The 17,465-nt window shown below is 38.6% G+C and overlaps 2 protein-coding genes across 4 annotated transcripts; both read right to left on the bottom strand.

The window, feature by feature from the left end:
* Positions 1–347: 347 nt before the first annotated feature.
* LOC117252111 (uncharacterized) lies at positions 348–5,948 on the bottom strand. The gene is made up of 5 exons (XM_033618802.2): positions 4,638–5,948; positions 4,008–4,062; positions 2,589–2,657; positions 1,466–1,550; positions 348–1,237 (listed from the first exon to the last, which is right to left on the bottom strand). Exons 1-5 carry the CDS (start codon positions 4,842–4,844, stop codon positions 1,189–1,191), a joined length of 465 nt encoding a protein of 154 aa, XP_033474693.1. The 5' UTR covers positions 4,845–5,948; the 3' UTR covers positions 348–1,188.
* Positions 5,949–7,846: 1,898 nt separating this feature from the next.
* Positions 7,847–13,097, bottom strand: ykt6 (YKT6 v-SNARE homolog (S. cerevisiae)). 3 transcript variants are annotated; one of them, XM_033620551.2, is made up of 8 exons: positions 12,897–13,097; positions 12,381–12,547; positions 12,072–12,154; positions 10,702–10,802; positions 10,518–10,622; positions 10,266–10,331; positions 9,878–9,979; positions 7,847–9,772 (listed from the first exon to the last, which is right to left on the bottom strand). In XM_033620551.2, the coding sequence occupies exons 2-8, from the start codon at positions 12,482–12,484 to the stop codon at positions 9,737–9,739; spliced, it is 597 nt and encodes a 198-aa protein (XP_033476442.1). In that variant the 5' UTR covers positions 12,485–12,547; positions 12,897–13,097; the 3' UTR covers positions 7,847–9,736. The 3 variants fall into 3 exon arrangements, with proteins under 3 accessions (XP_033476442.1, XP_078026724.1, XP_078026725.1); XM_078170598.1 differs by having other exon boundaries at positions 12,381–12,550; positions 12,897–13,034; XM_078170599.1 differs by lacking the exon at positions 12,897–13,097 and adding an exon at positions 12,683–12,805.
* Positions 13,098–17,465: the final 4,368 nt, after the last annotated feature.

Here is a 17,465-nt window from a genome sequence, read left to right as displayed (position 1 = left end):
CAGTGTCAGACCGCTGCTGTGATGTGGCTGCAGCAAAGTCAGCCACTGGAGTAGCATGTAATTAACTGCATATTAAGTAGGGTGGCTTTGTGGCTGTTGGACTGTAGCCATAAATGCAGGATGTGTCCATCCGGCCCTTTTCTTCTTGTTGACCATAAAGATTCAGCAGCTCATGAACTTGCATAACCTGATATTACTGATGTCCATCACACACTCGTTTCCCTTTACACTCATACTGACACTATGAGCTGCTCATTAAAGTTTCTATGGAAATCCACCCACAGTGTTTTTTCCTCATTCCAAACTTCTGGTAAGTCCCAAACACCCCAGAAAACAAAAACAAATCATTTGAAGTTCACCAAACTGCGACTCAGTCACAGATCTTATCATTTATTCATATTCACATATTACTAAATGTAAAAAAAAAAAGTCACAGTTCATAACAGAGAGTCAAAAGTCATACAGTAGTGACAACATCCTGAGTAACGTGAATAAACCATGGGGATTTTAAAGAAGACAAAATCAAAATCCATTTCTAGATTTCCACAGTATATTCTATATAAAGTCTCGAGCGGAGGTGATTGGACGATTGTCCTGAACACCCGGGCAGCTTTAGGAGTTTCCCCCAAAAAAATCTTTAGGAAACAAGGACAAACTAAAATGGACATCAGTGTGACCTAATGATACCATGATGTGCTATAAAATACTACTAAGAAGTACTATGGCACAACAGAGGACATGTTTGAAATGCAACTGTCCATCTGGTGCAGAAACAAAACATGCAAATAAAAAAATCTACATACTAAAAAGTACCACAGTCTCTCTCTCAGACACACGCAGCTTATCGGTGGCTGAAGCGAGCTGTGGCCGGAGCAGCCTCGACCCTCAGTAGTGCAGAGTTCACAGAAAACAAGCAGCATGACCTGACCCGCCAAACAAGTGTTTCACATCAACATGGAGCTTTGGGTCAACAGGGGCCACCAGCAGACAGTAAAGCCGAGGGAAACATTAGTGACATCCACTCAGCTGAGTCAGTATTATTGTGGTTTGATCTTTGGATCTATCAGGAGGATCTTCTTCAGCAGCTTTATGTCCCTCTGGTGCTTCTCTCTGACCGGGAGCAAAGTCCGCTCTCAGATTTTAGTCCACATCATTAAGATCCAAAATGTCCCGCCTGGAAGCCGGTCTTCACACAGACGTCCTCTGGTGTACTCTCACCCTCACCTTGTTGTGCTTTCTGGAAGGGGAAACACAAATGAGTGTTCACATGACAACAAAACAATAACACTGTTTAGCACAAAGTGGAAAAAGTGCCGATCATGTGAGGTGATTCGTCTTTCTTTGATGAGCTGGGATACAAAGTTCAGACATGTGACGCTAAAAGGCACTTTGCAAGATCGCTGTGTCAACAAAATCAGACTGAGGCTTCACCAAAGTCGAGTCAGGGCTTGTATCTGTCCTTTACCGTTGTGGTGGTGACACCATGCACTTCCAGAGGACGGCGTAGAGACCGAGTAAGAAGACAATGAACACTGTGGCTGCAATCGCACCTGAAAGCACATAAACGTACATGTTAGAACACAACTACGCATATGACGACATGTGCATGCAGCAGGACTCACTGTGCGTTGTATCATCTGCAGAAATAATTTGTTTATCCAGTTGAGTGAATGAACCGGTTCCTCCACATAAACAAAAACTGTTCATGACTGTGTACGCTCATATTCATGCTCCTCATTTTCTTGTCCATCATCACTGCACTATCACATATCAAACACACTCTGCAAGAAAACACAACTAGAGAATCCATTCAGTGCTCTGGAGCATTCTCCCTTCCTGTTAGGGGCTTGTAAATGTCATCTCTCAGAGCTCTGCAGACTATCATCCTGCATTCATAATATTCCTGCCCGTTGCTGAGACCTGAGGAATTTCACTGCCCTTTCCAGATTTCTAGTCAGACTCTGGCGAGCTGACACTGTTCTGGCAGTGTTATATTTTTGAATGTGCATGACAAAAACCACCCGTCTCAGAGTATTTTTGGAAAATCCCAGCTTCTGACTCCGCCAGTGAAAATAACCCCCAGCAATTTGACCGAAATGACAAGCCATCCGTTGTTTTGCAATAATACTCAGAAAAGAGCTGCCAAATAAAATGTTTTTGAATATTTGAAAGCTTTCTGGGGCTGTTGGTGGAGTAACCTGATCCCCCTTTATTTGAGAGTCTCAACCCTCTGAGTGAAAATAGTCTTTGTGAGCTGTTGACTTAAGGTTCTCAGAAATCAGGTGTTTTTTTCCGAAACAGATCCTAGAGTCTCAGCTTTTGCCATCGCACAGACGACTGAGAGTCCCACAGGCTCGACTGAACAGGTTGAGGAACCCTTTTGTTTCTCAGGCTGTCAACAGTGGGCTCAGTTTACCCGGGTCGAACACAGAATGTAATCGGAATAATCAATTTGTTGCTTTGCAACCATTTTTCTTTTGGTTACATGCTTTGTATTGTTGTTTTCATGTGTATTTATGTGATCCAGTTAAAATCAAATCAAACTACAGGGTGTAAACACATCAGATTTGTGTCAAAGCGGAGCTCACCAGGGATGATTCCACTGCTGCTGGCTATAGAGTCCTCTGTGCCAGGATGGGTGGCAGCTGCTGTCGAACCTTCATGGGAAAAAATAGAAATACAGAAAGCACAACAGTGCCAATATGTAAGATTTTGTATGTGATACATTTGCCTGACTGATTCATGATTGAGACTACATGGGATGTAAAACCTTTTTGATCCAAACCTCTCTTGGACATCTTGGGACTATTTTTTCTGTATAATGCACATACTATAAAACTTCAATTAAAAGCTTCGTCCCAATTAAACGCCCAGTCCCTTTTACTAGCCCGGTGTGGCTACACATTTTGACAAATTAACACCTGTCTCCACAATTCAATCGTTAAGTTAATTTTACTGAAACCATGAACGCCACAGAATGCAGTAATTCATTCAAATTTACCAGCCTGGTAAACAAGAGAGATGAAAAATCAGATTATGTGTCTATTCCTCGATTAGCTGGTGAATTATTCATATTCCTTTACTCTGTAACGGTCCTCAGATCAAATGGATCAGAGGGGTTTTTCATAAAAATTCATCTGAGTTGTAAATATTGGGATAAAGAGGTGTCATGTCGGTATACCAGGTACTGTAATCATCAGGTGCTGTAAAACAAGTGTCATAATTCTGTCGGATGATCCAGCTCTGTCTGTCGGAGCTCGATCAAACGAATGATTCATAATTTACAAGTTATTCAAAGTCAAATTCTTATAGAAGTAATATTCATACTGGTTTAAATGAACGATCTGATAGTAGATCATCTTTGCTGAGAAACAGTTTTGTGTGAGAGGAGTTGGCCTGTTGAGCTCAGTGATTTAAGCAAATAATAGCCCAGGCTACCATAAAACTTTATTGTATATTTGATCTATGCAGCAAAGACCAAAGGAGATTCCTTGTAAGTGAAACTTTACATGTTACTAAACCTTACTCTGATTCTGATTCTCTGTTAAACTAATTTATTAAGTTCTATTATATCCATTGTCTGTGTATTTACACTAATTTCCTCTGATACCGTTAGTGGTTTTCAGCTCTGCACACCAACTACAGTGTTTCACATAGTATGTTTCCATTATATCCCCTGGTCACATGGAATAATTTGCATTTTTGTGACCACCATTGTGATTTCATTTTGAACAGGGACTCGGTTTCAGTGGAGCTTTGGTATTCCTGTGATGTTACTCTGACCTTAAATTGATTGCCAGTCACCTGAAGCTGACATACCACTGATTGGAATTTACCTTAAGTGGTTTTCCTGTTTATCTGGCACTGTTATCTGATCATAGGGGCCATAGAAGTGGACAAACATGTAGTTCAGCTTTTTACCAGAATTTCTAAGACACAAGATACCAGCTTGTAACTATAAACTCAGATAAGAGTCAAAGGGAAAGATACAAGAGGACAAAACTCACCATTTCTGTGCTGCACGGTGTGTAAAAGCTGCCTGGTGAGATCTGGGTCAACCATCTGAAAATGCAGCAAAACATGTATTTGAACACAACAAATGTGGGGCAAAGGGCAGTGACAGGACAGGACAGGACACATTCAGATACTTGTCCTGTGATAAACCTGCCACTTTACACAAATATTTGGGACACACAAAAAAGTAAAGAGAAATGGAGAAGTTAAGTGCAGGCTGGATCAGCTTGCAGTCATGCTGCTTTCTGCAGGGGTTGGAAACTTGCTAGAGGAAGTCAAATAATGTGGAAAATCAGAGCGCTTCGGGCAACGACAGGCAGCACAGATAAGAAAACGTGCGAGATAAGAAAATATAAGTGGCCCATATATTTCCAAAACATTTCCGTCGAGACATTTGCTCCTGCAGCAAAGTTACAAAGCAGCTTCCGGTGGAGGTAAAAACTTTTAAGAGTAACAGGAGGCTTGTAAACAAGTAAATCAGTGACGGGTCAGGTTTTAACCGTCGTACAGCAGCACCGAGAGAGAGAGAGAGAGGCTCACTTCTGGATACACAGACTTGTTTTGCTCCATGGCTGCTCTTCAGACAGAGCAGAAAAAGCATGTTTCCTTCTTTAGTTTCTTACCTTTGAGCTGTTTCCGCTGCTGATGATTGTTTTGCTCTTGTTTTTCACCTCGGTCCACATTTTTGAGGCTGTGCGGTCAGACTTCATCAGTTCATCATATTTTCTTCCTCTCACCTCAGCTGTGCGCCCAGACGCGCCTCTCGTGCTGCGTTCAATGGCTTCTTTTAAACTCGTACTTCCCCAGACGATAATGTGATACATGTACATGCATTGAATTTCAATACATGAGATACATGCTACCTACATATGAAGTAAATACATATATGTACAAACTATACACGAAACACATTAGAAAACAAAACATTTTTATATGTTGATAATGTATGTCTGGTGTCAGGGGCATATATATAGACAGTGCAGGCAGTGTGGTTGCACTGGGGCCCCCCAGGGTGGAGTAGCTCACTTGCCACCTGGAAATACACCCATGTATGAATTTGAATTTTATTTGCACACAGGATGTGATGAAAAAAAGTATATATATGAATAAACATGGCAGGGATCATGCAGGAGAGGTAAGAAACCTGAGGGGAAAAGACAAAATATTGCAAACTTATTTTCTTTGTCTGTCGTTTCATTCTGAACATATTCCACAAAGTCTGGAGATTACTGATGCAAAATATCTCTTAGGAAAGTGCCATTAAAAGTTACTGTTAAAAAATCCAACTTGTAGTAGCAACATATTTTCACAAGACAACTTACAAATGCTCTCATTCCAACCAACACTATTTTCAATGTTTAGTGTACACAGCATCTTTTTCTTTAACTTTTAAATAAACTTTGATAATTTGAAATCTGTTCTAATATAAAAAGTATTTCTCTCCTACATATGAGAATACAACAGATAAACAAGTAGTTATAATAATCATAAATTAAACAGACACGTGCATAACATTAATTGTTCAAAGAAGTACTCACGTTAAATCACAAATGGTGTGATTTTTTATATACACCCTCAAAAAGGCAAACCCATCTCCATCATGGTTTTCTGTTTTTGTGAAATAGTATCAATCTATGACAAAAACATATGCTTATTCTACATAAATTATATATTTAAAAACTATAATAAAAACATTTAGTTAAGCTAATAGTTCACTATTTTTTGTAGTTTTTGTCATATACAGCTATGTAATGATGATTGCTGGGTAACATGTATATTGATGTTGTCTTTGTTTAATTATGTAATGACATGTTGTGATTTACAGCAGCTAGTTTAGGTGCAAAATCTCTCATGACTGACAAACCGGGCACATCTGCAGGTGGATATAACATACAAGTGGCAGGTAAAATATGTATTTATGCCTAAAACTGTGTTTGTGCTTCATAACTTGATATTTAAGATATTTTTAATATATTTACATCTTCAATATATGCTTATATATATATATATATATATATATATGTATATATATATATATATATATATATATATATATATATATATATATATATATATATATGTATATATGCAAAGCTGAATTAGAAAACATATATGCATACAGATTTTTTGTATATATGTTGTATTCATGAACTTGCATAAATTAAACATATATCATACACATATATATACAAATTTAACAATAAGTATATAAGTATGTACAGTCAGGTCCATAATTATTTGGACAATGATACAGTCAAAACTCATTGGACGATGCTTCACAGTGCAGATGGACATTGACCTGAAGCATATTGCAAAAGCAACCAAAGACATTTTTAAGGCAAAGAAGTGGAATGTTCTGCAATGGTCAAGTCATATCATCTGACCTGAATCCAATTGAGCATGCGTTTCTGTTGCTGAAGCCAAAACTGAGGGCAAAACACCCAAAACACAAGCAGGAAGTGCAGACAGCTGCAGTAAAGGGCTGGCAGAGCATCACCAGGGAAGAAACCCAGCATCTGATGATGCCTATGTGTCCAACACTTCAGGCAGTCATTGACTGTAAGGCATTTGCAACCAAGTATTAAAACTGACTGTTTAATTGATGATTATGTTAGTTTGTCCAAATACTTATGAGCCCTTAAAGTTGGGGGACTGTGTGAAGAAATGGTTGTCATTCCTACACGGTTCATACTACATTTTTGAAAAAAGCCTTAAATGAAAGCTGAGAGTCTGCACTTTAAGCAGGTATTCATTGTTTCATTTAAAACCCATTGTGGTGGTGTACAGAGCCAAAATGATGACAACTGTATCATTGTCCAAATAATTATGGACCTGACTGTATATATGTGTGTGTGTATATATATATATATATATATATATATATATATATATATATATATAAAACCATTTCAAAACGACTTGTATGTCAAAAATTAATGAGAAAGGCATATATAAGCATACATAATTTTTGTATGTTGTTTTATAAATACGTATAATATATAAATTACATATATATCATTAACATATATGGTAGCAACATATAATACCATACAAAAATCAGTATATAGGTCTAGATATTTTAGTATATGCACATGTAATTTTTCTACCAGTTGATTTATGTCATAAACTTTATCTTTATTCAGGGGATGAATGTGCGTGATGATAATATATCTCCCTAAGGGTACCAAAGGTAACATTGATATAGTGTCATAAGTTATATTTCCATGTGGGTTACACTTAACAATGACAAGAACCTAAAATGTTTATTTAGTTGTCAATCAATCAATCAATCAATTTTATTTATAAAGCCCAATATCACAAATCACAATTTGCCTCACAGGGCTTTACAGCATACGACATCCCTCTGTCCTTATGACCCTCGCAGCATTCTAAATTATAAATTAGTTGTAACTTTTGATACCAGTCTTCCTTAAGTGTAATTTATTTATACAAAAAGCCCATCCAGATTCTTGACAATGAATGGTTTGCTTTCACACGTGGGCTAACATTTGTTGAAGAAACCTCTCTGCTAACCACCTCATTTCTAATAATATAAAAATTGTATCCACCAAATACTCTTGAGTCTTTCATGGATTCCAAGGCAAGAATTTCCTACAACACCTGAAGGGTGCATCAGCTTCTTCACTGGCCTTCCTGTTGAGAGGAGGAAAGGCTGCACAGTTCCCTGTTTGCTGATTTAAGATATGGATATCAAAGATAGGCCTGATAACTTCCAGACACTGCACAGGACAAGTTTACCTTCGCGCTATTTACCAGGATTTCCTGCGACACTTCAATGCCACCTTGGAGAGATAACACCAGCACACCAGGAGCCATTGTTTGTGTTTATCTATACCAGATTACATGTTCTGTAAACAATCAGTGTTCCAAAAACAAAATGTTAATACAGACAGAAAAGAACAGTTTATTATCTGAAGTCTTTGTCTTAAATTTGCAGACCAAAACGTTTAATGCAGACCGTTGAGCACACAGATTTTCAAATTTAGCACATTAATTTTGAAAAGAAGAAATTCAACAAATCTCAGAAATAACCGTGGGCACGCTTCACATGAATTAGTTATAAGAATAGCATATACAAAGGTCAATTTAATGTCCTTTATGAGAAATGTGTCCATTTATTCTCTCTGCTATAAAAGGAGAGACACACACCAACCGTCTGCAGAGATATTGCACAAAAAGTTTACACTGTAAAAGCAGATAGAGCGACTCAGATCACACAAACACAACAGTCCTCACACACAGGCACTCGACAGCAATGTAGCCTGCAGATGTTGTATATCAGCAAATCATACATACACACACGCACACACACAGCAGAAAGCGAGCAGAGAAACATCTAAAACACACAACCAAAGGCATCTCTTTATCTTATTCTCATCAGCAGATCCTGAAGACAGACACCTCTAACCTTTCAGACCTAAACACAAAGCAAACAGTGCTGACAGTGAAAAGAAACGCCAGCTGTGGAGTGTCTTAAAAATAAGATGTGAAATCAGTCAGTTTATGTCTGTCCTCTTTTAAAACTTTATATCAGCTTCTTTACAAGTGCACAATAAGAAGCCAGGTCTCCCAGAGTCACCTCAGTCACAATAAACGATGGTAAATGTTAGTGATCCCAGCTTTGAGAGACTGCATAGGTCTGGGGAAAAAAGTTGGTTAAGTGTCATGTGTGTTGGCTACCAGAGTGAAAAGCATGGCTACAATACCTAAAGTAAAAGAGAAGAGCGTACAGGTCCTGTCCTTCACACGAGACGACATGGTTTATAAAGAGGACAGGGGGCGTTACATGTTAGCCACACTGCAATAAGGCTGCGTCTATAAAGAAACATCTCTCTACATTTCACATCTACACTCCCGCTTCTCATCAGCTTTAAGATGCATCATCACTCAATAACACACTCACCCAAAGTGGGAATGTTTAAGGTTTCATTTAACACTATAAGACGGAGAAAAATCAAAGACGTCACGTAACTTAATCCAGTCTAGCAAAGATGTTTTAAAGTCATTGCAAAATTCGGTCAGATTTTGATATCACACGTCCAAGCAGACACTCACATTAGAGATTTTAACCTGACCTCAACACTGAGGCTCACTGGAACAATAAAAGTGACGAAACAGGGCCACCTAGTGGGCAGCAGAGGTTATGCCTGCAGGAAAGAGACAGTTGGGGTTTTGAATAATTGAACCGCAACGGTGACGCATTTAATGAAATCACTATATAAGACTGAGAGATTGTCAGAGTTGCCTTGAAGCAGAAGCACAACCGTGGTTAATACTCTTTGAAGAATTTTTACGTGTTGAAATCAAACTATCGCGATTTGATTCAATCAGAATAACATTAAATGGTTTGAAGACGTTTCAACAACACATCACCGATTACACGACATCACACTATTATGTCCGCAGCTGGTATTGAAACACCACACAGATGTTTTACCCTTTGAAAACGTTAAAATAATTTGAATGTTACTTCTTCCCCCGACCAAACCCCATCACTCCTTCAGCCCCCATCAGTCGCAATCTGGACAGGTCTCACTTAAGACTGGTCACCACCTTCCACCCTTCCGTGCTCTCATCCTGGCGCCCCATCCCGGATTAGACAGCGTTCCTTTCTGTCCTCTGCGTGGCTGGTGCGTGATGGGAGTTGTAAGAAAAGCAGAAAGGCAGAGAGAGGCATGTCCGCAAGGACGAGGCAGCGGCATCACATGATTTCACAGCATGAGTTCTGTTTCCGTGCCTGCGCAGTTAACATGAACACACATGCACGCAGTCAGGCATTGTAACAGTTAATGACCATTAGACTTCCAGTTCAGCGATAACAATCAGAGTTGTCGGTACTTACAGTCTTGTAGAAGGCTTTGGACTGGTTTCCCAGGTGCTCTGACTTTGCCACAAGATCATCCAGTTTCTCTCCTCTCTCCAACAAACTTTCCATAGTGTTGTGCTACAGAAACAACAGATGTGCTTATGAGGTATTGTGCAGTGTAAAGACTTCTGGAAATGCTAAGTTGTGTTTCAGGCATGCAGAGCTACAGTTTGGACCAATGCACTCTGGTGTGAAGATCAAATTTTCACACAAAATGGTTCACAGTGGCAGCGGTGGAGCCCAGAACTTGAGGCTGAGAAGAAACTACTTGTTGCCCCTCTCAGTTTAGCTCTCTAGTAGTGTGTGTTTTCTATATCCTATGTGTGTGTTTGGCCATAATGAAATACAAACATCAGAATCTTACCAAAATGATCTTTGTCTCATCCAACTCCGCCTGCACTTTGGTCATTGCATCTGCTTCCCTGGGGTTCTGGGGAGAAAACAACATGAATTTCAACTTTATGTTCCCAACTATACGTTAACTTAAAAACACATTTAAGTATTGTTTAGTAAACACTGTAAAACAATATAAGAAAATAGACAATATGACAAAAATACTCATGGGCTATCGGGGTTTCCTTTCACGTATTTTCTGATAAGCAGATTACACACTGACCTGGTATTTAGCAAGATGAATATCCAGGGCTTTGTAGTTTATGGTATCAGGATTACCAGAGGGCCAGTCTATACTGTCCACTTGTCTGGAGAACTCTTCTAATACCTAAAAACAGAATGAGATCTCAATACTGACAGCAAAGTGCAATAATGATGTGTCTTAATTTACATGTTTTGGTACACACCTTGTCTAGCAATGTGAAACAGACTCTCTGTGGATATTCAGTGTCTGCGATGACCACAGCACTCAGGTTGTCATTTCTTACATACACATGGCACAGGTACTCTGAAAGAAAGAGGAACCATGTATGATATGAGCAAAACAGAAGTGTGATTTTAAAAGAGGGCAGTTCCTGGTATTATGGTGCAGGTGTACTGCGAGCATGTTGGTGTACTATGCTAAGAAAAGCATGAGTAGAAGTGATAACTTTGTTAACATAATGTTCTTCTTAAAATGACTGATATGCAACCATCATGAATTGTGGCTGTGCTTGTCATTTTTTTTTAACATAAGCTTCATAAACATGCTGTTACAAATTTCTATAATTTTAATGATTCGGCTTGTTTCATGCTGAATGTGTGAAAAGGGGTGTTGTATGTTTTTTTATTGAACAGCTGACAGTTATAATACACAGGAAATACGGTGAAGGAGAGAGGTATAACATGCAGCCAAGGTCCCTGAACAGAATCTTTTCAGAGTAGGGGTGGACGATATGACCCTAAAATAATATCACAATATTTCAGGGTATTTTTGATATTCTTGTTGATATGACAAACTAGTAAAAAAAAATATTATTAATTAAAGAAAATAGAATTGCAACAAAATAAGTGATATAGTTTTTCAGTTTGTCTTCAAATATTCAGTAAAAATTAAAATTATTCTCATTTCTTTAGTTCATTCTTTAGTTTGTGAACAACAACAGTAACTCAGACTGAGAGTCAGATTCTGTTACAATATTAATAGTTCAACTAAGAAAAACCACCACAAAATACAGATTTAAACAGCTCCCAAATACAAAAAAGTACTCTGGGATCTATATATATATAAATTAACAGGTGATTTCCTTCTTTTAGTAAAATCCTAAATGATTGAGTTGTTTTTTTTCCACCTGGACCTTTATGCTCTGCCAATACTCCTCTAATCATCACACTGTAACCTGTGACAGGCTGTTATGGTACAGTAAGTACTGCACATCCACTTTTATGTAGTTTAAGCCCCAAATGTCCTTAAATCCGAGAAACGCCCCTGCTTACAACTGACCAGCAAGGAGCTGCTGCAACTGGCCCCTGCCCTCCTGCCATTTTGCAAAAAATGGCCTCTACACAGAGTAAGTTAAGTATCCTGGTTGTGCATCTTAACCACTCAGGCACCAGGATGCCCCTTGTATTGTAAATATTAACTCCATGTGTCTGCTGTGTGCATAACTTATTGCTGATACTGTTATGTAGACTGGGTGGCAACAATCTACTGAGATATTGAAAGGGTTATGATAAATAAAAAATAACAATTAACTTTTAAATATTCTGATATTGGGCTGAACCTGCTCATGTTTACCTTGTTCTTTGACAGAGGCACGGCTTCCTTGTGATGTCCGCTCAACAATCAAGGCACTGGTGAAGGTCATGAACTCCTGAACACTGAAAAGACCAAAGTAACAATGTCACTAGTGGGGAAGTATCCCAGTATGATGAGCAGGAGTAATTTATACTAAACACTGTATTATGGCTTGTAATCAGTTCGACAAATTTGCTGCAAACTTTGCAACCTCTCTACAATCTACATACAGAAAGTGAAGACAAAAAGGTTAAACACACATTAAAATGTTTACTCAGTCAGACGCAGGTTATATTCAGTCAGACTCACCTGGAGCGCTGAAAGAAGCTGAAGGAGGAGAGGTCAAAGGCCGATTTGAGGAGGTTGGCTTCGTTCGCTCCTTTGTGGTGGATACTGAGGCTGTAGAGCTTCATGCTGCCGCCGGATCAGTTCTGGTCAGTCAGTCACAGCAGATACGATCACGCAGTCCTGATGATCTAATTTGAAACATGACACAAGCAGAATCACATGAGAGCATTATCCCTTATCCAGCTCAGCCGGCTAACCCCCATGCTAACAATAAGACGGCTAAAGAAAGTTGAGTGAAGTACAGCTGACAAGTGCTAGCTTACAAGTGAAAGTAGCCGCCTTGTTATTAGCCACCATGCTAACCAACTGTCGTTAGTCGTGCTCGGCTTCTGTAGCTCTTTTCCTCACGGCAAAGACAAATTGGTTAACTGACAGTTAGTGGTACAAGTTTACCACAAGCTACATTTCTGAAATCAAGTCAAGCATACTGCTAGCTACAGATGCTATCAGGTGTTCGTGAGGCCTCGGCTAACTTACCAGACAAACAGTTTGATTCCCGTCAAAACAACCCAACAAACTTTTTATTCCACATCAAATAAAACTCGTTAAAATATACAGCAGCCGTCCGGCGACCTAATTACAAGGTAGTTAACGCTAACTAAGTAGTTTTCAATGTGCAGGTTAGTGACCAATCACCACGTCACGATCCTCAAGCGGTCCAACTGGATATTTGCTCCGGTGGAAACAGACGCACCGGCGCCGTTTTGTTCTTAGTTCCGGTTGGATGGAAGATAAAGGATGGTAAAAGCATGTGCTACTTCACTCAGAGTGGGACCTTGCATTTTAAAATAATATTCATATTGAGACGGATTATATTGACTTTTTCTCAAATGTAACATAAAATGAAATGCAATAAAATAAAATAGAATAAAAATGTTGGCTGCACTGCACTATACTATAGGCTAAATGAGCAGATCCTGGTTCTCTATGCTCTTTGTAAAATGAAAATAAATGTATTCCTATGTATTCCTATAAATATCGATATTTTCAACTGAGCAGAAGCAGACATTTGTATAGGGGTGGTCAGATGGGGTCACTGAAAATCTTGGGGTGGTGCAACAGGATCAAAAGCTGAACTTCAGGAATTTGATTATGCTATTGGAGTAGGTTAGATAAAACTGTCAGTGCCAAAATGGAGGTACTGATATACTTTTATTTTATTTTATTTTTTACATTTACATGACTAATTCTTTGATGGTTAATGGAATTGCACTTGTACAGCACTTTTCTAGTTTCTAGTTCTGACCACTCAAAGCACTTTTTACACTACATCTATTCACCCATTCACACATACACGTTCACCCATTGGTAGCTGAGGCTGCCATACATGGTACCAACTGCTACTCAGTAACCATTCACATGCTCTCACACACCATTGGAACAGCCATCAAGAGCAATTTGGCGTTCAGTATTTTGCCCCAAGGATACTTCAACATGCGAATACTTCAACTTTTGACTGTAGGAGCAGGGGATCAATACGCTGATCTTCTGATTAGTGGACGACTACCTTCTGAGCCACATCCAACCCATGATGTGCATAGATTAGTATACAATTAACATTTTGAGTTCCTCAAAAATCCTGTTTTAATGTGTTATGTGTATATACAGGTACATGTGTTAGGTAAATTATTGTTTTTAAATATGCTGGCTGTCCTTTCCCTTAAAAAGGCAAATATACAGCTTTAATTTGAAGGGGTATATTTATTGTAAGGAAGAAAACATTTACTGGGAGACTCATACCCATGGAGCCCATTTTCATTCAGATATCTTGAAGTGAGAGTTCAAGGGACCTCTTTGAAAATGGCCATGCCAGTTCTTTCTGCTTGAAACATCACTTTGGAGCTACGATGTGCAGGATTTTTCATGTTATTCATGCCAGTTTTTCCCCTAACCAAAAATTTGCCCAAATTTGGAGCATTATTTAGCCCCCTTCCCGACAAGCAGTGCATCAAAAATGAGCACGCACAGCCTCTAAAGACAGTAACGTCGGCTAACGTTCATCAAGGGGACCATGGTACCCCTGCCCACCCCTAGGGGGCGCCACTGCTACTGAGCACCAGTTGATGTAAAAAAATTCATTAAAATTGGGATCTCGGAAATAATGGACGTGTGAATAAATTGATTATTTTGGCATTAATCTCATGATAAGAAGGATGGTTAGCTATTAGTATTTACTCACTCCAAATACATTTCTCAGAAATGTAAATCAAACATTTTGATCATTTTCTAGAGTGATTTTGTATAATTTTAAGTCTTTGTCTATAATAATAATCATGATAATGATAATAATAATAGCCTAATGACAATGAGTCTAATTTTTTAAATAGCTTGGTGGTCTTGAGAGAAACAAGGTTTTTTTGTCTACCAAAAACATGGCACCATCAGTTGATGTTTTCTCTGGTAATCTTGCTCCATTTAACAATTTCCTCCTGGCTACTTAACTCGGTGGTAAGTGTTTTCCATGGCAGAAGTGTGCCCGTAATTCATTTCCAAGGCAACACACTGAAATCCTTTTTGCATGGATACCGCTGAGCCTTTAGGTGCATGTGTTGACAGGACAGCTGCACCTGGGGAAGAAATGATTTTTCTTTCCTGGAACTAATTTTGGTTGCGTTCAGATCAGATATTAACGTGATATGGTCAGGGAGAAGGCCAGCTACGAACTGGAGGTTTGCTTACTATTTTTCTGCTGTAAAATGTAATGTACATCACCGGAGTGAATATTTGGATGGGAGAGGGAATATTCTAATGTAATTTTCTCTGACTGTTGGAGCTGATGGCACCTGCCGATGCGGAACTGGACCTGATACCTGCAAGGATGACGAGAAAAACACAACTGCGGGAGTGAAGATGAATCCTTAGCTACTCTTCCTCTTAAAATATCTGCATGAAAAGAAATCTCATAGTCTGTTAATAACACTTTTACACTCCTCTCCTCAAGATTTCACTGATCACCAGACAGGCCTTGAACATACTGCTGACATGTAAATGTGTTTGAGACTTGCTGCTGAACATGATGTAGCTCTGACGTATTGGGAATATAACAACGCTTCCCATAAAGGAAAACAATTCTTTTGCACTTCATGTACGGAATCTGAGTTAAAAACATCAGAACAGTAGAAACTTGGGAATCTCCAACACTCCTGCAACAAAGAGGGAATTTCCACTGCAGGGCACTGATGGTCGGCGGGGCTCTTAGGATCTAATCCTCGTCGTAATACGATGGATAAGGTGAGAAGAAAGTTTATATTTATTTCATGAAATGAGTTTTGTTTTACTGATGATACAGAATGCTTCATGCAGTCTATCTATCTATCTATCTATCTATCTATCTATCTACCTATCTATCTATCTATCTATCTATCTATCTATCCATTTATCTAAAGTAGGCCTTAGTTATGTAAATAGGTAAATGGGCAGTGTTAGGGAAGCTACTTTGAAAGCATAGTTTGGCAAGCTACCAATTACCTCACACAGGAACAACTTGAACTTACAGGTGATTATGACAAAATACAATATAAAAGTCATCTGCCAGCAAAAAATCCCCTTCATTTAGTTTATTATAAAAAAGTGTCCACTTTTTCACAGGTCATACATAACGCCCAAAATAAAATACTCCACTTTTAATGGGAAAGTGCAAGAAAAGTCAGCTTTGGTTTTGTAGACACCTGCCTACAGAAACTAGAGTCCAAGTGGGGGCATTGCATTACTTAGTTAACCTCTAAAACAGCATGCAGCAACTCTTCTTAACATTTAATTGTGGTCAAAAGGGGTTCAATTACAGTAGAGAGGTAATGCGAAAGTGAAAAAAAAAAAAAAAAGAAAAAAAAAAACAATCCTTTGCTTTCATGGCCCAAAATATGTTGTGAACTTGTGAAGTTAAATACTTAAATCACTATGCAAATATGAATGCAACTGAACTACCAGCAAGCCTCTGCAAAATGTAGTTAAACAGAGCCTACTAGTTTAATTTAATGTACTTCACCACACCCCAACACTGTACACAAGTTGATAGTTGCAAAGAATTAATATGTACCTATTCGATAATTGCAAAAAATGGTGACTATATATTTATGGGTAAAGCATCATCAGTAAAAGGCATCCTCTGTTTAGATATTCTACCAGCATTAAATGTTGTATAGCGTCAATAAAATAACCAGGAGATGCGTAATGTTTTCAAAAAGTAGGCCAGTAGAAGACTTTTCTTTTTCACAAACTTAAAGTTACTTAAGGAGGCATCTAAGGAGAAAATCAAGTTTAAGTATAAATTTCTTAACTAAATATTACATGCTAAAATTAGCAGTATTGGGTTATTTTAAGCAGATGTACGTGTCCTCAGGTCAGTGTTAGAAATCGTACTATCAGGGCACTGGGGGAGAGGGTCACTGTTACCTTACAGCCAGGGGTCAGAGCTAAAAAAAGCTGGTCGGGTAAACTATGGAGCTGATAAGCACAGGAGGCCTTCACCTGCAGCGCAATATTGTTAGTTTTAGAGGTCATTCCTCTCTCACTGTTGCTAATTTAAGACATGTTACTAATTTTACAAATATATACGTAACTCTCTCAGGTCTTTGAAGTTCCCTCATTGAGCAACTCTTTGGCATTGGATGCTGCTTCTCTAAATAAAAGTTTGATGAGTTCAGATCACGAGGTTCAGGTTCACGTTTGTTTGATTTATCTGTTGGTGGGCTGCTCGGGGTCACAGGTCACACCTTGCCACATGAGCGCAAAGAATCATTTACCAAATTTATCTGAACTCCTTTTTGCGAGGTTAAAAGGCCATCTGATGAATGGGTATGCAGGTCTTTACACTGATGCATCCGTGATTATTGTGAGGTTATGATTTAGTGTTATATTTTATTTTATTATATTTTATTTTATTCCTACAAAACAAGCAAAACCTAACTTTTTTTTGAAGAGTTATTATGGCAAATATAGCAGCAGTTTAACTAAAATACAGGCAAGCAACACAAGATATAGTACGGAAATTATATCGCACAAAATCCATGTTAGATTGTGCAGTACATTTAACACTGGTTAAACTAT

Source organism: Epinephelus lanceolatus, chromosome 9, assembly GCF_041903045.1.
Source record: "Epinephelus lanceolatus isolate andai-2023 chromosome 9, ASM4190304v1, whole genome shotgun sequence".
NCBI lineage: Eukaryota > Metazoa > Chordata > Actinopteri > Perciformes > Serranidae > Epinephelus > Epinephelus lanceolatus.
This window is presented reverse-complemented; position numbering and strand designations above follow the sequence as displayed.

Excerpts from the sequence above, each read along its gene's own strand:
- LOC117252111 (XM_033618802.2), bottom strand. The coding sequence starts at position 4,844 with ATGTACATGTATCACATTATCGTCTGGGGAAGTACGAGTTTAAAAGAA. Across the intron at positions 1,551-2,588 it reads CAGCAGTGGAATCATCCCTG|GTGCGATTGCAGCCACAGTG; the intron begins GTGAGCTCCGCT and ends ATGTGCTTTCAG. Across the intron at positions 1,238-1,465 it reads ATGGTGTCACCACCACAACG|AAAGCACAACAAGGTGAGGG; the intron begins GTAAAGGACAGA and ends TTCCCCTTCCAG.
- ykt6 (XM_033620551.2), bottom strand. The coding sequence starts at position 12,484 with ATGAAGCTCTACAGCCTCAGTATCCACCACAAAGGAGCGAACGAAGCC. Across the intron at positions 12,155-12,380 it reads AGCTTCTTTCAGCGCTCCAG|TGTTCAGGAGTTCATGACCT; the intron begins GTGAGTCTGACT and ends TGGTCTTTTCAG. Across the intron at positions 10,623-10,701 it reads GTTTCACATTGCTAGACAAG|GTATTAGAAGAGTTCTCCAG; the intron begins GTGTGTACCAAA and ends TTCTGTTTTTAG.